Source organism: Bombina bombina, chromosome 7 (genome assembly GCF_027579735.1).
Source record: "Bombina bombina isolate aBomBom1 chromosome 7, aBomBom1.pri, whole genome shotgun sequence".
NCBI classification, from domain to species: Eukaryota; Metazoa; Chordata; class Amphibia; order Anura; family Bombinatoridae; genus Bombina; species Bombina bombina.
This window is the reverse complement of record NC_069505.1, coordinates 521239091-521263050: the sequence shown is the minus strand read 5'-3', so window position 1 is coordinate 521263050 and position 23960 is coordinate 521239091. Positions and strand designations below refer to the sequence as shown.

General features: G+C 44.2%; 1 protein-coding gene across 2 annotated transcripts in view; it reads right to left on the bottom strand.

Moving 5' to 3' along the window:
* Nucleotides 1–23960, bottom strand: part of LTBP4 (latent transforming growth factor beta binding protein 4) — a 705095-nt gene that overhangs the window by 32647 nt on the left and 648488 nt on the right. For both annotated transcript variants that reach the window (XM_053721790.1, XM_053721791.1), the window contains one exon: nt 744–872. In XM_053721790.1, coding sequence (XP_053577765.1) covers nt 744–872 — 129 coding nt within the window. The remainder of the gene's footprint in view (nt 1–743; nt 873–23960) is intronic.

Genomic DNA, 23960 nt, shown 5'->3' with positions numbered 1-23960 from the left:
TGCATCAGAGAGTGGATTAATCGCTGCAGGTCTGTATATCAGTAAAGGGGTTAATAACTCCTCTGCAGGTCTGTGTATTAGGGGAACGGTTATTCTCTGCTCTGGAGGCCTGTGTATTAGGGGAAGGGTTAAATGTCTGCTCTGGAGGCCTGTGTAACAGTAAATGGGGTTATTCACTGCCCTGCAGGTCTGTATATTAGTGAAGGGGTTAATCTCTGCTTTGCAAGCCTGTGTATCAGGGAAGGAGCTAACCACTGTTCTGCAAGTCTGTGTATCAGGTTAAGGGTTAATTTCTGATCTGCAGGTGTGTGTATAGCAGTGAAGGGGTTAATTATTGCTCTCCAGGTCTGTGTATAGGTGAAAGGGTTAATTAATGCTCTGCAACGCTGTGTATCAGGGAAAGGTTTAATCTCTGCATGCCTGTATAGCAGTGGAGGGGTCAATTACTTCTCTGCAGGTCTGTTTTCAGGGACAGGGGTTAACTCTTTTATTCAGCTGTCTGCAGTGTAAGTTTTTGTTATTGTAATACGCTTTAGGAGCGTCAGTATGAGGGAAATGAGAGCTATCTGTAGAAAATTAAAAGGGATCAGATCGAATTAGTCTTTCGCTCCTCTCTACGCTCTGCACAGGCTGTGGTTATAGGTCTCTCGCCCTTCCCTGGCTGAGTATGTCAGTGCCGTCCGCAGGTGATGTACTGTATATGTTACACAGACTCAAATATAATCCAAAGATGTGGATCTTACCTACACACTCTAACCGATGGACATCATAGTAGTACCCATTGGAGCAGTAACAGGTATAACCGGGTACCTTATTGACGCAAACTCCTCCCTTACACAGCTGTGACCCAAAGAGCGCGCACTCATCAGCATCTGGATAGGAAATATTATCAATGTGAAAACACTAGATAGGTTCAATAGGCAGAACATCATCCTAAATAAATATCTGCAAAACTAATGCCAAGTCCTGGTTTACAATCCATAAGAACCTGTGAGACGTCGTTGTACACATTTACATTGTTGGTGCAAAGTTTGAGCAACAAAACGTTAAACTCTGCTCATGTAAAGTAGTTTCAGCTTCATGTTTACTATGCGTTTATATACTTCATTGTTCTGTTTAGTGCGCATACATTTCACCAGGTGTTAAAGGGACATTCCAGCCAAAATTGAAATCCACATAGGTGCATTTCAGTTTTGAATAGAAGCATTTCTGTAATATACATGTATTGGCAAAAATGCTTCTAATAAAAGCTATTTCAAAAGTGTATTTAAGTATGCACCATGCACCAGCATTTTAAACACAGCACTTGCTCAGAGAGCCTAAGGTTTTTGTATCATCTGTTAAAAAAATCAATTTGTTAATGAATGACATGATACAAGCCCCACTGGCACTCTGAGCAGCTGCAGTATTTTAAATGCTGGTGCATTAAGAATATCTAGTTTCACATGCAAAATAGTTAAGTCAATATTTATAATGTTATAAAAGACTTGTGTGTGCCACCATCATCTGTGATAGACTCTCTGCTGTAATAGACACCCAAATAAGGCTAGATTACAAGTGGAGCACTAATTTATTGCACGCCTCTATACAGGTGAGCCTCCATAGGCTTCTATGGGACCCTCATTCTGATGCCGCCAGAGACAGCATCAGAACCTTGCATAGGAAAAAGGGGTAAGTCGCGCAGCGATGGCAGCAAAGTGTAAATATATATGAATATATACATATATATTTGTGTAACTATGTGTATATGTGTGTATATATTTACAGGGAACACACAGTTCCCATAGACTGCAATGTAAAGGCCCCACACCAACCAACTTTAGACCCCAAAATGCAGTAGGTTTTTATATTATTTTTTTTTAAAAAAGCTACTTTTTTTTTTATAAAAAAACTATAATGCCTTCTATTTTGAGGACATTTGGGGCAGTTTTAGAAAAATTAACCAGATAGCTCTGGTTCATTTTCTGAGCGCTAATTGCTACCGCAAGCTCACGGTAGCAATAACCAGCCACTTGTAATGGCTGGTTAATTATCGCACGGCTGCAAACAGCATATTTTCCCATTGCGGGTGCGCAATAATTTATCGCTCCACTTGTAATCTAGACCTAAATAGGGTGTTAGACCACAAATGCATTTTAAAACCTTGTGATAATTGGGTTACTGTGGGGTTTTCAAACAGATTGTATGAATTTTTGTATGATTTTCATATTCAAATCCATTCCAGAAGATAGAAATTATGGGAGGCGCTAGTTATAGCTGAGGGAAATTTTTCTGGTTAATAGTATAACTTTTCATGTAGGTATTAGTTACCATCTATCATATGTAAACAACCCATATAATATATAAAAAATAAAATGAATACTCTGTATGTACAATAAAACGTTATATCATAAAATATTGAATTGGATATTTATTACTTATAAGTTCAAAAAAACACAGTTGAATAAAATGGGATACATTAATTAATAAGTTGTGGCCACAACAATAAAATGATCAATGAAATTAGTTTACCTAAAAAACAATAAAAACAGAATGTATGCTTACCTGATAAATTACTTTCTCTTGTGGTGTATCCAGTCCACGAATTCATCCTTTACTTGTGGGATATTCTCCTTCCTAACAGGAAGTGGCAAAGAGAGCACACAGCAGAGCTGTCCATATAGCTCCCCCTCTAGCTCCACCCCCCAGTCATTCGACCGGAGGTTAGGAAGAAAAAGGAGAAACCATAGGGTGCAGTGGTGACTGTAGTTTAAACAAAAAAATCTACCTGACTTAATAGCCAGGGCGGGCCGTGGACTGGATACACCACAAGAGAAAGTAATTTATCAGCTAAACATAAATTCTGTTTTCTCTTGTAAGGTGTATTCAGTCCACGGATTCATCCATCCACATTACTTGTGGGATACCAATACCAAAGCTTTAGGACACGGATGAAGGGAGGAAACAAGACAGGTACCTTAAACGGAAGGCACCACTGCTTGTAAAACCTCTCTCCCAAAAATAGCCTCCGAAGAAGCAAAAGTATCGAATTTGTAAAATTTGGAAAAAGTATGCAGCGAAGACCAAGTCACTGCCTTACAAATCTGTTCATTTTGCATTTTTAAAAGCCCATGTGGAAGCCACTGCTCTGGTAGAATGAGCAGTAATTGTTTCAGGAGGCTGCTGGCCAGCAGTCTCATAGGCCAGACGGATGATGCTTTTCAGCCAAAAGGAAAGAGAGGTAGCAGTCGCCTTTTGACCTCTCCTCTTACCAGAATAGATGACAAACAATGAAGTTGTTTGTCTGAAATCCTTAGTTGCTTGTAAATAGAACTTTAAAGCACGAACCACATCAAGATTGTGTAACAGACGGTCCTTCTTCGAAGAAGGATTAGGACACAGAGAAGGAACAACAATTTCCTGATTAATATTCTTATTAGACACAACCTTAGGAAAAAAAACGGGTTTGGTACGCAAAACTACATTATCTGCGTGGAACACCAAGTAAGGTGAGTCACACTGCAAAGCAGATAACTCTGAAACTCTTCGAGCAGAAGTGATAGCTACCAAAAACAAAACTTTCCAAGATAAAAGTTTAATATCTATGGAATGTAAAGGTTCAAACGGACCCCCTTGCAGAACTGAAAGAACTAAATTCAGACTCCATGGCGGAGCCACAGGTCTATAAACAGGCTTGATTCTGACTAAAGCCTGACTAAACGCTTGAACATCTGGTACCTCTGCCAGACGTTTGTGTAAAAGAATAGACAAAGCAGAGATCTGTCCTTTTAAGGAACTAGCTGATAATCCTTTCTCCAATCCTTCTTGGAGAAAGGACAATATCCTGGGAATCCTAATCTTACTCCATGAGTAACCCTTGGATTCGCACCAACAAAGATATTTTCGCCAAATCTTATGGTAGATTTTCCTGGTGACAGGCTTTCTAGCCTGAATCAGGGTATCGATAACCGACTCAGAGAAACCACGCTTAGATAGAATTAGGCGTTCAATCTCCAAGCAATCAGACGCAGAGAAATTAGATTTGGATGTTTGAAAGGACCTTGAAGTAGAAGGTCCTGCCTCATTGGCTGAGTCCATGGTGGAACAGATGACATGTCCACTAGGTCTGCATACCAAGTCCTGCGTGGCCACGCAGGCGCTATTAGAATCACAGACGGCCTCTCCTGCTTGAGTCTGGCAACCAGACGAGGAAAGAGAGAAAACGGTGGAAACACATAGGCCAGATTGAAGGACCAAGGCGCTGCTAGAGCATCTATCAACACCGCCTGGGGATCCCGGGACCTGGACCCGTAAAGAGGAAGTTTGGCATTCTGATGGGACGCCATCAGATCCAATTCTGGAGTGCCCCATAGCTGAATCAGCTGGGCAAATACCTCCGGGTGGAGTTCCCACTCCCCCGGATGAAAAGTCTGACGACTTAGAAAATCCGCTTCCCAGTTGTCTACTCCTGGGATGTGAATTGCTAAGAGGTGGCAAGAGTGATCCTCCGCCCACCTGATTATTTTGGTTACTTCCTTGTTCCCCCTTGATGGTTGATGTAAGCTACAGTCGTGATGTTGTCCGACTGAAATCTGATGAATTTGGCCGCAGCTAGCTGAGGCCATGCCTGAAGAGCGTTGAATATCGCCCTCAGTTCCAGAATGTTTATCGGGAGAAGAGCTTCTTCCCGAGACCATTCTTCCCCGGTCGTTACGATGATCCACTCTGGTCTGCGGAAACACATTCCCTGAGACAGGTGATCCCGAGACAGCCACCAGAGAAGAGAATCTCTGGTCCCCTGGTCCAACTGTATTTGAGGAGACAAATCTGCATAATCCCCATTCCACTGTTTGAGCATGCATAGTTGCAGTGGTCTGAGATGTATCCGTGCAAAAGGGACTATGTCCATTGCCGCTACCATTAGTCCGATTGTCTCCATGCACTGAGCTACAGACGGCCGAGGAATGGAATGAAGAGCTCGGTAAGTAGTTAAGAGTTTTAACTTTCTGACCTTTCCGAGTCTATTACTGTTCCTAGGAAGGGAACTCTGGTGAGGGGGGAGAGAGAACTCTTTCCACCCGTGAGACCTCAGAAAGGCCACTACGATTTCCGTGTGAGACTTGGCTCTTTGGAAAGTTGACGCCTGAATTAAGATGTCGTCTAGATAAGGCGCCACTGCTATGCCCCGCGGTCTTAGCACCGCCAGGAGGGACCCTAGCACCTTTGTGAAAATTCTGGGAGCAGTGGCCAACCCGAAAGGGAGAGCCACAAACTGAAAATGCTTGTCCAGAAAAGCAAACCTGAGAAACTGGTGATGATCTTTGTGGATAGGAATGTGTAGATACGCATCCTTTAGATCCACGGTAGTCATATATTGACCCTCCTGGATCATTGGTAAGATCGTCCGAATGGTCTCCATCTTGAATGATGGGACTCTGAGGAATTTGTTTAGAATTTTGAGATCCAGGATTGGTCTGAAAGTTCCTTCTTTCTTGGGAACCACAAACAGGCTTGAGTAAAACCCCAGCCCTTGTTCCGCAATTGGAACTGGGTGGATCACTCCCATTATATGTATGTCTTCTACACAGCGTAAGAAAGCCTCTTTCTTTGTCGTGTCTGTAGACAGACGAGAAATATGGAACCTTCCCCTTGGAGGGGAGTCCTTGAATTCTATAAGATATCCCTGGGATACAATCTCTAAGGCCCAGGGATCGTGTACGTCTCTTGCCCAGGCCTGAGCGAAGAGAGAGAGTCTGCCCCCTACTAGATCCGGTCCCTGATAGGGGGCTACCCCTTCATGCTGTCTTGGAAGCAGCTGCAGGCTTCTTGGCCTGTTTACCCTTGTTCCAGCCATTGAAAGGTTTCCAGGCTGTCCTGGGTTGTGAAGTGTTACCCTCTTGCTTTGCAGCAGGAGAGGATGAAGCGAGACCGCTCCTGAAATTTCGAAAGGAACGAAAATTATTTTGTTTGTTCTTAAAGGATTTGTCCTGAGGGAGAGCATGGCCTTTTCCCCCGGTGATTTCTGAGATCATCTCTTTCAATTCAGGCCCGAAAAGCGTCTTTCCTTTGAAAGGGATGTTCAGCAGTTTGGATTTTGACGACACATCGGCCGACCAGGACTTGAGCCATAGCGCCCTGCGCGCCAAAATGGCGAAGCCTGAATTCTTTGCCGCTAACTTAGCTAGTTGGAAAGCGGCATCTGTGATAAAAGAATTAGCCAGCTTAAGAGCCTTAATTCTGTCCATAATATCCTCATATGAGGTCTCCGTCTAGAGCGCATCTTCCAGCGCCTCGAACCAGAAAGCAGCTGCAGTAGTTACAGGAACAATGCACGCTATAGGTTGGAGAAGAAAACCTTGATGAACAAAAATTTTCTTAAGTAAACCCTCTAACTTTTTATCCATAGGGGCTTTAAAAGCACAACTGTCCTCAATTGGTATGGTTGTGCGTTTAGCAAGTGAAGAAACAGCCCCCTCCACCTTAGGGACAGTCTGCCACGAGTCCCGCGTGGTGTCAGATATGGGGAACATTTTCTTAAAAACAGGAGGGGGAACAAACGGAATACCTGGTCTATCCAACTCCCTAGTTACTATATCTGCAATCCTCTTAGGGACCGGGAACACATCAGTGTAAACAGGAACTTCTAGGTACTTGTCCATTTTACACAATTTCTCGGGAACAACCAAAGGGTTACAGTCATCCAGAGTAACTAATACCTCCCTGAGTAATAAACAGAGGTGTTCTAGTTTAAATTTAAAAGCCAACGTATCTGATTCTGTCTGAAGAGCAACCTTTCCCGAATCGGAAATTTCTCCCTCAGACATCACATCCCTCGCCCCCATTTCAGAGCGTTGAGAGTGTATATCGAATACGGCTACTAAAGCGTCAGAATGCTCATAATCTGTTCTTAAAACAGAGCTATCACACTTTGCAGGTAACACGGGCAGCTTAGATAAAAATACTGAGAGGGTATTATCCATAACTGCCGCCAAATCTTGTAAGGTAAAAGTTAGATGCGCTAGAGGTGCTAAGCGTCGCTTGAGCGGGCGTAACTGGTTGTGACACTTGGGGAGAGGTTAACGGGCTAACCTCATTACCTTCTGTCTGAGAATCATCTTGGGCCACATTTTTAAGTGCAACAATATGGTCTTTAAAATGTATAGACATATCAGTACACGTGGGACACATTTTGAGAGGGGGTTCCACCATGGCTTCTAAACACATTGAACAAGGATTTTCCTTGGTGACAGACATGTTTAACAGACTAGTAGTAAGACAAACAGGCTTAAAAATCACATTAATCAAGCAAAAAACAGAATTTATGCTTACCTGATAAATTACTTTCTCTTGCAGTGTATCCAGTCCACGGATCCATCCTTTACTTGTGGGATATTCTCATTCCCTACAGGAAGTGGCAAAGAGAGCACACAGCAGAGCTGTCCATATAGCTCCCCCTCTAGCTCCACCCCCCAGTCATTCGACCAAAGGTTAGAAAGAAAAAGGAGAAACCATAGGGTGCAGTGGTGACTGTAGTTTAAACTAAAAAATTTTTACCCGACTTAAATGCCAGGGCGGGCCGTGGACTGGATACACCGCAAGAGAAAGTAATTTATCAGGTAAGCATAAATTCAGTTTTCTCTTGCAAGGTGTATCCAGTCCACGGATTCATCCTTTACTTGTGGGATACCAATACCAAAGCTTTAGGACACGGATGAAGGGAGGGAACAACACAGGTACCTTAAACGGAAGGCACCACTGCTTGCAAAACCTTTCTCCCAAAAATAGCCTCCAAAGAAGCAAAAGTATCGAATTTGTAAAATTTGGCAAAAGTATATAGTGAAGACCAAGTCGCTGCCTTACAAATCTGTTCAATAGAAGCCTCATTTTTGAAAGCCCATGTGGAAGCCACTGCTCTGGTAGAATGAGCAGTAATTCTTTCAGGAGGCTGCTGGCCAGCAGTCTCATAGGCCAAACGGATGATGCTTTTCAGCCAAAAGGAAAGAGATGTAACAGTCGCTTTCTGACCTCTCCTCTTACCAGAATAGATAACAAACAAGGAAGATGTTTGTCTGAAATCCTTAGTTGCTTGTAAATAGAACTTTAAAGCACGAACTACATCAAGATTGTGTAAAAGACGTTCCTTCTTCTAAGATGGATTAGGACACAGAGAAGGAACAACTATTTCCTGGTTAATATTCTTATTAGAAACAACTTTAGGAAGAAAACCAGGCTTGGTACGCAAAACTACCTTATCTGCGTGGAACACCAGGTAAGGTGAATCACACTGTAAGGCAGATAATTCTGAAACTCTTCGAGCAGAAGAGATAGCTACCAAAAACAAAACTTTCCAAGATAACAACTTATTGTCTATGGAATGTAAAGGTTCAAACGGAACCCCTTGAAGAACTGAAAGAACTAGATTCAAACTCCATGGCGGAGCCACAGGTTTATAGACAGGCTTGATTCTGACTAAAGCCTGAGCAAACGCTTGAACGTCTGGTACTTCTGCTTGTGTAACAGGATAGACAAAGCAGATATTTGTACTTTTAAGGAACTAGCTGACAATCCTTTCTCCAATCCTTCTTGGAGAAAGGACAATATCCTGGGAATCCTAATCTTACTCCATGAGTAACCCTTGGATTCACACCAACAAAGATATTTCCGCCATATCTTATGGTAGATTTTCCTGGTGACAGGCTTTCTAGCCTGAATCATAGTATCTATAACTGACTCTGAGAACCCACGCTTTGATAGAATTAAGCGTTCAATCTCCAAGCAGTCAGACGTAGAGAAACTAAATTTGGATGCTTGAACAGACCCTGTATTAGAAGATCCTGCCTCATTGGCAGTGTCCATGGTGGGACAGATGACATGTCCACTAGGTCTGCATACCAAGTCCTGCGTGTCCACGCAGGCGCTATCAGAATCACCGAAGCCTTCTCCTGCTTGATTCTGGCGACCAGACGAGGGAGAAGAGGAAACGGTGGAAAAGCATAAGCCAGATTGAAGGACCAAGGCGCTGAAGTTTGGTGTTCTGGCGGGACGCCATCAGATCCAACTCTGGAGTGCCCCATAGCTGAGTCAGCTGAGCAAATACCTCCGGGTGGAGTTCCCACTCCCCGGGGTGAAAAGTCTGATGACTTAGAAAATCCGCCTCCCAGTTGTCTACTCCTGAGATGTGAATTGCTGAGAGATGGCAGGAGTGGTCCTCCGCCCACCTGATTATTTTGGTTACTTCCGTCATCGCTAGGGAACTCTTTGTGACTCCCTGATGATTTACGTAAGCTACAGTCGTGATGTTGTCCGACTGAAATCTGATGAATTTGGCCGCAGCTAGTTGAGGCCATGCCTGAAGAGCGTTGAATATCGCCCTCAGTTCCAAAATGTTTATCGGGAAAAGCGTTTCTTCCTGAGACTATAAGCCCTGAGCTTTCAGGGAGTCCCAGACAGCACCCCAGCCTAACAGACTGGCGTCGGTCGTTACAATGACCCACTCTGGCCTGCGGAAACATATTCTTTGAGACAGGTGGTCCTGAGACAACCACCAGAGAAGAGAATCTCTGGTCTCCTGGTCCAATTGAATTTGAGGAGACAAATCTGCATAATCCCCATTCCACTGTTTGAGCATGCATAGTTGCAGTGGTCTGAGATGTATCCGAGCAAAAGGGACTATGTCCATTGCCGCTACCATTAATCCGATTGTCTCCATGCACTGAGCCACAGATGGCCGGGGAATGGAATGAAGAACTCGGCAAGTAGTTAAGAGTTTTAATTTTCTGACCACCGTCAGAAATATTTTCATTTCTACCAAGTCTATTAGAATCCCTAGGAAGGAAACCCTTGTGAGAGGGAAAAGAGAACTCTTTTTGATGTTCACCTTCCACCCGTGAGACCTCAGAAAGGCCAATACAATCTCTGTGTGAGACTTAGCTCTTTGGAAAGACGGCGCCTGAATTAAAATGTCGTCTAGGTAAGGCGCCACTGCTATGCCCCGCGGTCTTAGCACCGCCAGAAGTGACCCTAGCACTTTTGTGAAAATTCTGGGAGCAGTGGCTAAGCCGAAAGGAAGAGCCATAAACTGGTAATGCTTGTCCAGAAAGGCGAACCTGAGAAACTGGTGATGATCTTTGTGGATAGGAATGTGTAGGTATGCATCCTTTAGATCCACGGTAGTCATATATTGACCTTCCTGGATCATTGGTAAGATTGTCCGAATGGTCTCCATTTTGAATGATGGGACTCTGAGGAATCTGTTTAGAATTTTTAGATCCAGGATGGGTCTGAAAGTTCCCTCTTTTTTGGGAACCACAAACAGGTTTGAGTAAAAACCCAGCCCTTGTTCCACGATTGGAACTGGTTGGATCACTCCCATTGTATGTAGATCTTCTACACAGCGTAAAAACGCCTCTTTCTTTGTCTGATCTGTAGCCAGACGAGAAATGTGGAACCTCCCCCTTGGAGGAGAACCCTTGAATTCTAGAAGATATCCCTGGGATACAATATCTAACACCCAAGGATTGTGTACATCTCTTGCCCAGGCCTGAGCGAAGAGAGAGAGTCTGCCCCCTACTAGATCCGGTCCCGGATCGGGGGCTACCCCTTCATGCTGATTTGGTGGCAGCTGCAGGCTTTTTGGCCTGTTTCCCCTTATTCCAGCCCTGGTAATGTTTCCAGGTTGCCTTGGGCTGTGAAGCGTTACCCTCTTGCTTTGCAGCCGGAGAGGATGAAGCGGGGCCGTTCCTGAAATTACGAAAGGAACGAAAATTAGCTTTGTTCTTTGTCTTAAAGGACTTGTCCTGAGGGAGAGCATGGCCTTTTCCCCCGGTGATTTCTGAAATAATCTCTTTTAATTCAGGCCCGAAGAGGGTCTTTCCTTTGAAAGGGATGTTCAAAAGCTTGGATTTAGACGACACATCGGCCGACCAGGACTTTTGCAACAGTGCCCTGCACGCCAAAATGGCGAAACCTGAATTTTTTGCCGCTAACTTAGCTATTTGGAAAGCGGCGTCAGTGATAAAAATTAGCTATCTTTAGAGCCTTAATTCTGTCCATAATTTCCTCATATGAGGTCTCCGTCTGGAGCGAGTCTTCCAGCACCTCAACCCAGAAAGCGGCTGCAGTAGTTACAGGAATAATGCAGGCAATAGGCTGGAGAAGAAAACCTTGTTGAACAAAAATTTTCTTAAGTAAACCCTCTAACTTCTTATCCATAGGGTCTTTGAAAGCACAACTGTCTTCAATTGGTATGGTTGTGCGTTTAGCAAGTGATGAAACAGCCCCCTCCACCTTAGGGACCGTCTGCCACGAGTCCCGAACAGGGTCAGATATGGGGAACATTTTCTTAAAAACAGGAGGGGGAACAAAGGGAACACCTGGTCTATCCCACTCCCTAGTAACGATATCCGCAATCCTCTTAGGGACTGGAAACGCATCCAAGTAAACAGGGACCTCTAGGTACTTGTCCATTTTACACAATTTCTCTGGGATCACCAAAGGGTCGCAGTCATCCAGAGTAGCTAATACCTCCCTAAGCAAAACGCGGAGGTGTTCTAGTTTAAATTTAAAAGCCAATGTATCTGAATCTGTCTGAGGAGGAACCCTTCCTGAATCAGAGACTTCTCCCTCAGACATCAAATCCCTCGCTCCCACTTCAGAGCGTTGTGAGGGTATATCGGATACGGCTACCAAAGCGTCAGAATGCTCATAATCTGTTCTTAAAACTGAGCTATCACGCTTTGCAGGTAACATGGGCAGTTTAGATAAGAAGGCTGTAAGAGAATTATCCATGACTGCCGCTAAGTCTTGTAATGTAAAAGGGTTAGACGCACTAGAAGTACTAGGCGTCGCTTGCGCGGGCGTAACTGGTTGTGACACTTGGGGAGAGGCAGACGGGCTACCCTCGTTACCTTCAGTTTGAGAATCATCTTGGGCCACATTCTTAAGTGCAATAATATGATCTTTAAAGTGTATAGACATATCAGTACAAGTGGGACACATTCTGAGAGGGGGTTCCACCATGGCTTCTAAACACATTGAACAAGGATTTTCCTTAGTGTCAGACATGTTTAACAGACTAGTAGTATACACAAACAGGCTTGGAAATCACTTTAATCAAATAAAAAACACAATTTGAAAAAATGTTACTGTGCCTTTAAGAGATAAAAAGAGCACTCAATTTTACAAAACAGTAAAAAAATGCAGCAATCCTTTTGAAATTTTCACAGTATGTACCTAAAGCCTTAATAAGATTGCACCACAAGTTGCAGAACGATTAACCCCTTAATGCCCAAACCGGAGCAGCTTAAAGCCAACACCCGGTTAAAATTACTACAGCACCTTGCCACAGCCTTGCTGTGGCCCTACCTGCCCTTAGGGATCAGATTTGGGGGAATATAGCTTCTTTAAGGCCCTCAAACAGCAGCAGGACCCTCCATGTGAAGCAGCATGAACTTCTCTGCAATTCTAAGTGCGCATCTGAGGCGTGAAATTAGGCCCCTCCCACTCTACCCTGGAGTTGTGAGGCCTACTAAATCACTCCTAAGTGAATAAAAAACAGAATTTATGCTTACCTGATAAATTACTTTCTCTTACGGTGTATCCAGTCCACGGATTCATCCTTACTTGTGGGATATTCTCAATCCCTACAGGAAGTAGCAAAGAGAGCACACAGCAGAGCAGTCCATATAGCTCCCCTCAGGCTCCACCCCCCAGTCATTCGACCGACGGTTAGGAGAAAAAGGAGAAACCATAGGGTGCAGTGGTGACTGTAGTTTTACAAATTTAAATTTGAACCTGACTTAATTGCCAGGGCGGGCCGTGGACTGGATACACCGTAAGAGAAAGTAATTTATCAGGTAAGCATAAATTCTGTTTTCTCTTACATGGTGTATCCAGTCCACGGATTCATCCTTACTTGTGGGATACCAATACCAAAGCTTTAGGACACGGATGAAGGGAGGGAACAAGTCAGGTAATCCTAAACGGAAGGCACCACTGCTTGCAAAACCTTTCTCCCAAAAATAGCCTCCGACAAAGCAAAAAGTATCGAATTTGTAAAATTTGGCAAATGTATGCAGTGAAGACCAAGTCGCTGCCTTACAAATCTGTTCAACAGAAGCTTCATTCTTGAAAGCCCATGTGGAAGCCACAGCTCTAGTGGAATGAGCTGTAATTCGTTCAGGAGGCTGCTGTCCAGCATTCTCATAAGCCAATCGGATGATGCTTTTCAGCCAGAAGGAAAGAGAGGTAGCAGTCGCTTTCTGACCTCTCCTCTTACCAGAATAGACAACAAACAAAGATGATGTTTGTCTGAAATCTTTAGTTGCCTTTAAATGGAATTTTAAAGCATGAACCACATCAAGATTGTGTAACAGTCGTTCCTTCTTAGAAACTGGATTAGGGCACAGAGAAGGAACAATAATTTCCTGGTTAATATTCTTATTAGAAACCACTTTTGGAAGGAAACCAGGTTTGGTACGTAAAACAACCTTATCTGCATGGAACACCAGATAGGGTGAATTACACTGCAAAGCAAATAATTCAGAAACTCTTTGAGCAGAAGAAATAGCTACCAAAAACAAAACTTTCCAAGATAATAACTTAATATCTATGGAATGCAAAGGTTCAAACGGAACCCCTTGAAGAACTGAAAGAACTAAATTTAGACTCCATGGAGGAGCCACAGGCTTGTAGACAGGCTTGATTCTAACTAGGGCCTGTGCAAACGCCTGAACGTCTGGTACAGCTGCCAGACGTTTGTGTAACAGGATAGACAGAGCAGATATCTGTCCCTTTAAGGAACTAGCTGACAAACCTTTCTCCAATCCTACTTGGAGAAAAGACAATATACTTGGAATCCTAACCTTACTCCACGAGTAACCCTTGGATTCGCACCAACAAGATATTTCCGCCATATCTTATGGTAAATTTTCCTGGTGACAGGCTTTCTGGCCTGGATCAGAGTATCTATAACTGATTCAGAGAACCCACGCTTAGCTAGAATTAAGCGTTCAATCTCCAAGCAGTCAGCCGCAGAGAAACTAGATTTGGATGCTTGAATGGACCCTGTATTAGAAGATCCTGCCTCATTGGCAGTGTCCATGGCGGGACAGATGACATGTCCACTAGGTCTGCATACCAAGTCCTGCGTGGCCACGCAGGCGCTATCAGAATTACCGAAGCCTTCTCCTGCTTGATTCTGGCTACCAGACGAGGGAGAAGGGGAAACGGTGGAAAGACATAAGCCAGATTGAAGGACCAAGGCGCTGCTAGAGCATCGATCAATGCCGCCTTGGGGTCCCTGGACCTGGATCCGTAGAGAGGAAGTTTGGAGTTCTGACGGGACGCCATCAGATCCAATTCTGGAATGCCCCATAGCTGGGTCAGCTGAGCAAAAACCTCCGGGTGGAGTTCCCACTCCCCGGGTGAAAAGTCTGACGACTTAGAAAATCCGCCTCCCAGTTGTCTACTCCTGGGATGTGAATTGCAGATAGATGGCAGGAGTGATCCTCCGCCCACCTGATTATTTTGGTGACTTCCTTCATCGCTAGGGAACTCTTTGTTCCCCCCTGATGATTGATATACGCCACAGTCGTGATGTTGTCCGACTGAAATCTGATTAATTTGGCCGCCGCTAATTTAGGCCATGCCTGAAGCGAGTTGAATATCGCTCTCAATTCCAAAATGTTTATCGGGAGAAGAGACTCTTCCCGAGACCATAAGCCCTGAGCTTTCAGGGAGTCCCAGACCACCCCCCAGCCTGACATCGGTCGTTACAATGATCCACTCCGGTCTGCAGAAGCATATTCCCTGAGACAGGTGATCCTGAGACAACCACCAGAGAAGAGAGTCTCTGGTTTTCTGGTCTAGTTGTATTTGAGGAGACAAATCTGCATAATCTCCATTCCACTGTTTGAGCATGCACAGTTGCAGTGGTCTTAGATGTATTCGAGCAAAAGGGACTACGTGCATTGCCGCTACCATTAATCGGATTACCTCCATGCACTGAGCTACAGATGGCCGAGGAATGGAAGAACTCGGCAAGTAGTTAAAAGCTTTAATTTTCTGACCTCCGTCAAATATTTTAATTTCTACCGAGTCTATTAATGTTCCCAGGAAGGGAACCCTTGTGAGCGGGGACAGAACTTTTTTCGGTGTTCACCTTCCACCCGTGAGACCTTAGAAAGGCCAGAACAATCTCCGTATGAGCCTTGGCTCTGGGAAATGACGACACCTGTATTAAGATGTTGTCCAAATAAGGTGCTACTGCAATGCCCCGCGGTCTTAGTACCGCCAGAAGGGACCCTAGCACTTTTGTGAAAATTCTGGGAGCGGTGGCCAACCCGAAGGGAAGGGCCACAAACTGGTAATGCTTGTCCTGAAAGGCAAACCTTAGGAACTGATGATGATCTTTGTGGATAGGAATATGTAGGTACGCATCCTTTAGATCCACGGTAGTCATATATTGACCTTCCTGGATCATAGGTAAGATTGTCCGAATGGTCTCCATCTTGAATGATGGAACTCTGAGGAATTTGTTTAGAATTTTTAGATCCAGGATTGGCCTGAAAGTTCCTTCCTTTTTGGGAACCACAAACGGGTTTGAGTAAAAACCCAGTCCTTGTTCTGTAATTGGAACTGGACATATCACTCCCATCGTATGTAGATCTTCTACACAGTGTAAGAACGCCTCTTTCTTTGTCTGGTCTGTAGACAGACGAAAAATGTGGAACCTTCCCCTTGGAGGGGAGTCCTTGAATTCTAGAAGATATCCCTGAGTAACGATCTCTAATGCCCAGGGATCTTGAACATCCCTTGCCCAAGCCTGAGCGAAGAGAGAGAGTCTGCCCCCTACCAGATCCGGTCCCGGATCGGGGGCTACCCCTTCATGCTGTCTTAGTAGCAGCTGCAGGCTTCTTGGCCTGTTTACCCTTCTTCCAGCCCTGCAAAGGCTTCCAGGTTGCCTTGGGCTGTGAAGCGTTACCCTCTTGCTTTGCGGTTGCAGAGGTTGAAGCAGGACTGCTCCTGAAGTTGCGAAAGGGACGAAAATTAGCCTTATTTTTAGCCTTAAAAGGCCTATCTTGTGGGAGAGCATGGCCCTTTCCCCCGGTGATATCCGAAATAATCTCTTGCAACTCGGGCCCGAAAAGGGTCTTTCCCTTGAAAGGGATATTTAGTCATTTTGATTTGGACGACACATCGGCCGACCATGACTTGAGCCAAAGCGCTCTGCGCGCCATAATGGCGAAACCTGAATTTTTTGCCGCTAACTTAGCTAATTGCAAAGCGGCATCTGTGATAAAAGAATTAGCCAGTTTTAAAGCTTTAATTCTATCCATAATTTCGACTCCTCCAGCGCCTCAAACCAGAAAGCCGCTGCAGTAGTTACAGGAATAATGCAGGCGATAGGTTTTAGAAGGAACCCTTGTTGAACAAAAAATTTCTTTAGTAAACCTAATTTTTTATCCATAGGATCTTTAAAAGCACAACTGTCTTCAATTGGAATGGTTGTGCGCTTAGCCAGCGTAGAAACTGCTCCCTCTACCTTAGGGACCGTCTGCCACGAGTCCCGCCTGGTGTCAGTAATGGGGAACATTTTCTTAAAAATAGGAGGGGGAACAAAAGGGACACCTGGTCTTTCCCACTCCCTGGTAACAACCACCGCAACCCTCTTAGGGATCGGAAACGCATCAGAGTATACAGGGACCTCTAGGTATTTGTCCATTTTACACAATTTCTCTGGAACCACCATAGGGTCACAATCATCCAGAGTGGATAGAACCTCCCTAAGCAATACGCAGAGGTGTTCCAACTTAAATTTAAAAGCGAATTAATCTGAATCTGCCCGTTGAGAAACCTTTCCTGAGTCAGAAATTTCTCCCTCAGACATCACATCCCTCGTCCCTACATCAGAGTGTTGTGAGGGTACGTCAGATAAACCTCCCAAAGCTTCCGACTGCTCATAATCTGTTCTTAAAACAGAGCTATATCGCTTTGTAGGAAAAACTGGCAGTTTGGATAGAAAGGCCGCAAGGGAATTATCCATAACTGTCGCTAGTTGTTGCAATGTAATAGGTGCCAATGCACTAGAGGTACTAGGTATTGCTTGCGCGGGCGTAACTGGTGGTGACACTTGGGGAGAGGAAGGTGGACTATCTTCATTACCTTCCGTCATAGAATCATCTTGGGCTACATTTTTAAGTGACACAATATGATCTTTAAATTGTATAGACAAATTAGTGCACTTGGGACACATTTTGAGTGGGGGTTCCACCATGGCTACTGAACACATACAGCAAGGCTTTTCCTTAGTGTCAAACATGTTAAACAGATTAGTATTATATGCAAACAGGCTTAGAAAACACTTTAATCAAATAAAAAACACAATTTGAAAAAACGGTACTGTGCCTTTAAGAAATAAAAAGCGCACACAATTTTACAAAACAGTGAAAAATGCACCAAATCTTTTGAAATTTTCACAGTATGTGCCTAATGCTTTGATATGATTGCACACCAAGTTTCAGCCTGATTAACCCCTTAATGCCCAAACCGGAGCAGTCTAAAGCCCACAACCGGTTTCAAAAATACAGCACCTTGCCACAGCAGTCTGCTGTGGCCCTACCTTCCCTTATGGATTAGTTTAGGGGAAAAACAGCTTCTGTGAGTCCCTCAAGCAGTCTCTGGACCCTCCACGTGAAGCAGCATGAACTGTCTGGAGAAATGAACTGCGCAACAGAGGCGCAAAATTAGGGCCCCTCCCACTCCACTCCGGAGTTGTGAGGCCCTCAAAGTCACACTTAGGTGACTAAATTTATGCCATGTGGATAAAAAAAACCTTAATAAACACACCAAAGGTGTTTAAAAGTGTCTACCAATGAGTATTTGCTGAATAAAATAATCGATTACCCTTTCAGTGTCCACCAGCCTATTGAGCCCTGTTAAATAAGCCCTTATTCTATACTAAGTCTCAGAATATGGCTTACCCTTCCCTCATGGGGATTCCTGTCAATCTTCTAGCATTATCGTGTCTTGACTAGAAAAAAAGATGACTGAAACATACCTTAATGCAGTTAAACCTGCAAACTGTTCCCCCCAACTGAAGTTTTCTGGTACTCATCAGTCCTGTGTGGGAACAGCAGTGGATTTTAGTTACATGCTAAAATCGTTTTCCTCTCAGCAGAAATCTTCATCACTTTTCTGCCAGAGAGTAAATAGTACAAACCAGTACCATTTAAAAATAAACTTTTGATTGAAGATATAAAACTACAAATCTAACACCACATTCACTTTACCCTCCCGTGGAGATGCCCTACTGCTAGAGCAGCAAAGAGAATGACTGGGGGTGGAGCTAGGGAGGAGCTATATGGACAGCTCTGCTGTGTGCTCTCTTTGCCACTTCCTGTAGGGAATGAGAATATCCCACAAGTAAGGATGAATCCGTGGACTGGATACACCTTGCAAGAGAAATATCCATTTTATCAGCAGAGTTAATTTATCATATGAATATATTTAAAACGTGATACATGATAAATTAATAACCAAACATAAAAGAATAAAAAATATTAAAAAATTGAGCTAACTTCACTAGAGTTTATAATTATATTATAGGGGATATTAGAAATATGGATAACTAGTTAAGGATTGTATTCTATACTCAAATTACTTTCTCCAACATTGGTGTGTCCGGTCCACGGCGTCATCCATAACTTGTGGGAATATTCTCTTCCCCAACAGGAAATGGCAAAGAGCACAGCAAAAGCTGTCCATATAGTCCCTCCCAGGCTCCACCCACCCCAGTCATTCGACCGACGGATAGGAGAAAAAAAGGAGAAACCATAGGGTGCCGTGGTGACTGTAGTGTATAAAGAAAGAAATTTTTCAAACCTGATTAAAAAACCAGGGCGGGCCGTGGACCGGACACACCGTTGGAGAAAGTAATTTGAGTATAGAATACAATCCTTAACTAGTTATCCATATTTCTAATATCCCCTATAATATAATTATAAACTCTAGTGAAGTTAGCTCAATTTTTTTATATTTTTTATTCTTTTATGTTTGGTTATTAATTTATCATGTATCACGTTTTAAATATATTCATATGATAAATTAACTCTGCTGATAAAATGGATATTTCTCTTGCAAGGTGTATCCAGTCCACGGATTCATCCTTACTTGTGGGATATTCTCACTCCCTACAGGAAGTGGCAAAGAGAGCACACAGCAGAGCTGTCCATATAGCTCCTCCCTAGCTCCATAAATTCTGTTTTATCCAACATTGGTGTGTACGGTCCACGGCGTCATCCATAACTTGTGGGAACCAATACCAAAGCTTTAGGACACGGATGAAGGGAGGGAGCAAATCAGGTTACCTAAACAGAAGGCACCACGGCTTGCAAAACCTTTCTCCCAAAAAACAGAATTTATGCTTACCTGATAAATTACTTTCTCCAACGGTGTGTCCGGTCCACGGCGTCATCCTTACTTGTGGGAATATCTATTCCCCAACAGGAAATGGCAAAGAGTCCCAGCAAAGCTGGCCATATAGTCCCTCCTAGGCTCCGCCCACCCCAGTCATTCGACCGACGGACAGGAGGAAAAATATAGGAGAAACCATATGGTACCGTGGTGACTGTAGTTAGAGAAAATTATTCATTAGACCTGATTAAAAAGCCAGGGCGGGCCGTGGACCGGACACACCGTTGGAGAAAGTAATTTATCAGGTAAGCATAAATTCTGTTTTCTCCAACATTGGTGTGTCCGGTCCACGGCGTCATCCTTACTTGTGGGAACCAATACCAAAGCTTTAGGACACGGATGAAGGGAGGGAGCAAATCAGGTTACCTAAACGGAAGGCACCACGGCTTGCAAAACCTTTCTCCCAAAAATAGCCTCCGAAGAAGCAAAAGTATCAAATTTGTAAAATTTGGCAAAAGTGTGCAGTGTAGACCAAGTCGCTGCCTTACATATCTGGTCAACAGAAGCCTCGTTCTTGAAGGCCCATGTGGAAGCCACAGCCCTAGTGGAGTGAGCTGTGATTCTTTCAGGAGGCTGCCGTCCGGCAGTCTCATAAGCCAATCGGATGATGCTTTTAAGCCAAAAGGAAAGAGGTAGAAGTCGCTTTTTGACCTCTCCTATTACCAGAATAGACAACAAACAAAGAAGATGTTTGTCTGAAATCTTTTGTAGCCTCTAAATAGAATTTTAGAGCACGGACTACGTCCAAATTGTGTAACAAACGTTCCTTCTTTGAAACTGGATTCGGACATAAAGAAGGTACAACTATCTCCTGGTTAATATTCTTGTTAGAAACAACCTTTGGAAGAAAACCAGGCTTAGTACGCAAAACCACCTTATCTGCATGGAACACCAGATAGGGCGGAGAACACTGCAGAGCAGATAACTCTGAAACTCTTCTAGCAGAAGAAATAGCAACCAAAAACAAAACTTTCCAAGATAGTAACTTAATATCTATGGAATATAAAGGTTCAAACGGAACCCCTTGAAGAACTGAAAGAACTAGATTTAGACTCCAGGGAGGAGTCAAAGGTCTGTAAACAGGCTTGATCCTAACCAGAGCCTGAACAAATGCTTGAACATCTGGCACAGCTGCCAGTCTTTTGTGTAGTAAGACAGATAAAGCAGATATCTGTCCCTTTAGAGAACTTGCAGATAATCCTTTCTCCAAACCTTCTTGAAGAAAGGAGAGAATCTTAGGAATTTTTATCTTATTCCATGGGAATCCTTTGGATTCACACCAACAGAAATAGCTTTTCCATATTTTATGGTAAATCTTTCTAGTCACAGGTTTTCTGGCTTGGACCAAAGTATCTATCACTGAATCCGAAAACCCGCGCTTGGATAAAATCAAGCGTTCAATTTCCAAGCAGTCAGCTGGAGAGAAACTAGATTTGGATGTTCGAATGGACCTTGCACTAGAAGATCCTGTCTCAAAGGTAGCTTCCATGGTGGAGCCGATGACATATTCACCAGGTCTGCATACCAAGTCCTGCGTGGCCACGCAGGAGCTATCAGAATCACAGAGGCCTTCTCCTGTTTGATCCTGGCTACCAGCCTGGGGAGGAGAGGGAACGGCGGAAACGCATAAGCTAGGTTGAAGGACCAAGGCGCCACTAATGCATCCACTAGAGTCGCCTTGGGATCCCTGGATCTGGACCCGTAGCAAGGAACCTTGAAGTTCTGACGAGACGCCATCAGATCCATGTCTGGAATGCCCCATAATTGAGTCAACTGGGCAAACAACTCCGGGTGAAGTTCCCACTCCCCCGGATGGAAAGTCTGACGACTCAGATAATCCGCCTCCCAGTTGTCTACTCCTGGAATGTGGATTGCAGATAGGTGGCAGGAGTGATCCTCCGCCCATTTGATGATCTTGGACACCTCTCTCATCGCCACGGAACTCCTTGTTCCCCCCTGATGGTTGATGTAAGCAACAGTCGTCATGTTGTCTGACTGGAATCTTATGAATCTGGCCTTCGCTAGTTGAGGCCAAGCCTGGAGAGCATTGAATATCGCTCAGTTCCAGAATGTTTATCGGGAGAAGAGACTCTTCCTGAGACCATAGACCCTGAGCTTTCAGGGAATCCCAGACCGCGCCCCAGCCTAATAGACTGGCGTCGGTCGTGACGATGACCCACTCTGGTCTGCGGAAGCTCATTTCCTGGGACAGGTGATCCTGGGTCAGCCACCAACGGAGTGAGTCTCTGGTCATCTGATGTACTTGAATCATTGGAGACAAGTCTGTATAGTCCACATTCCACTGCTTGAGCATGCACAGTTGTAATGGTCTTAGATGAATTCGAGCAAAAGGAACTATGTCCATTGCTGCAACCATCAACCCTACTACTTCCATGCACTGAGCTATGGAAGGCTGCAGAATAGAGTGAAGAACTTGGCAAGCGTTTAGAAGCTTTGACTTTCTGACATCTGTCAGGAAAATCTTCATTTCTAAAGAATCTATTATTGTTCCCAAGAAGGGAACTCTTGTCGACGGAGACAGGGAACTCTTTTCTACGTTCACCTTCCACCCGTGAGATCTTAGAAAGGCTAGAACAATGTCTGTATGAGCCTTTGCTTTGGAAAGAGACGACGCCTGAATTAGGATGTCGTCCAGGTAAGGTGCCACTGCAATACCCCTTGGTCTTAGAACCGCTAGAAGGGACCCGAGCACCTTTGTGAAAATCCTTGGAGCAGTGGCTAGCCCGAATGGGAGAGCCACGAACTGGTAATGCTTGTCCAGAAAGGCGAACCTTAGGAACTGATAATGATCTTTGTGGATAGGAATATGTAGATATGCATCCTTTAAATCCACGGTAGTCATAAATTGACCCCCCTGGATTGTAGGTAAAATCGTTCGAATGGTTTCCATTTTGAACGATGGAACTCTGAGAAATTTGTTTAGAATTTTTAAATCCAGAATTGGTCTGAAAGTTCCCTCTTTCTTGGGAACTACAAACAGATTTGAGTAAAACCCCTGACCTTGTTCCACCGTTGGAACTGGGTGTATAACTCCCATCTTTAACAGGTCTTCTACACAATGTAAGAACGCCTGTCTCTTTATTTGGTTTGAAGATAAGCGAGACATGTGGAACCTTCCCCTTGGGGGTAGTTCCTTGAATTCTAGAAGATAACCCCGAGAGACTATTTCTAGTGCCCAGGGATCCTGAACATCTCTTGCCCAAGCCTGAGCAAAGAGAGAGAGTCTGCCCCCTACTAGATCCGGTCCCGGATCGGGGGCTACCCCTTCATGCTGTCTTGGTAGCAGCAGCAGGCTTCTTGGCCTGTTTACCCTTGTTCCAGCCTTGCATCGGTTTCCAAGCTGGTTTAGTCTGGGAAGCGTTACCCTCTTGTCTAGAGGCTGCAGAGTTGGAGGCTGGTCCGTTCCTGAAATTGCGAAAGGAACGAAAATTAGACTTATTCTTAGCCTTGAAAGGCCTATCTTGTGGGAGGGCATGGCCCTTACCCCCAGTGATGTCTGAAATAATTTCTTTCAATTCTGGCCCAAAAAGGCTCTTACCTTTGAAAGGGATATTAAGTAATTTTGTCTTGGAAGATACATCCGCCGACCAAGACTTTAGCCAGAGCGCTCTGCGCGCCACAATTGCAAACCCTGAATTTTTCGCCGCTAATCTCGCTAACTGCAAAGCGGCATCTAAAAACATAATTTATGCTTACCTGATAAATTTATTTCTCTGGTAGTGTATCCAGTCCACGGATCATCCATTACTTATGGGATATTAACTCCTCCCCAACAGGAAGTGCAAGAGGATTCACCCAGCAGAGCTGCTATATAGCTCCTCCCATAACTGCCATTACCAGTCATTCGACCGAAAACATGCAGAGAAAGGAAAACCATAGGGTGCAGTGGTGACTGTAGTTTAATGGAAAAATTACCTGCCTTAAAGTGACAGGGCGGGCCGTGGACTGGATACACTACAAGAGAAATAAATTTATCAGGTAAGCATAAATTATGTTTTCTCTTGTTAAGTGTATCCAGTCCACGGATCATCCATTACTTATGGGATACCAATACCAAAGCTAAAGTACACGGATGACGGGAGGGACAGGCAGGCTCTTTATACGGAAGGAACCACTGCCTGAAGAACCTTTCTCCCAAAAACAGCCTCCGAAGAAGCAAAAGTGTCAAATTTGTAAAATTTGGAAAAAGTATGAAGAGAAGACCAAGTTGCAGCCTTGCAAATCTGTTCAACAGAAGCCTCATTCTTAAAGGCCCAAGTGGAAGCCACAGCTCTAGTAGAATGTGCTGTAATTCTTTCAGGAGGCTGCTGTCCAGCAGTCTCATAGGCTAACCGTATTATGCTACGAAGCCAAAAGGAGAGAGAGGTAGCCGAAGCTTTTTGACCTCTCCTCTGACCAGAATAAACGACAAACAGGGAAGACGTTTGTCGAAAATCCTTAGTTGCCTGTAGATAAAATTTCAGGGCACGGACTACATCTAGATTGTG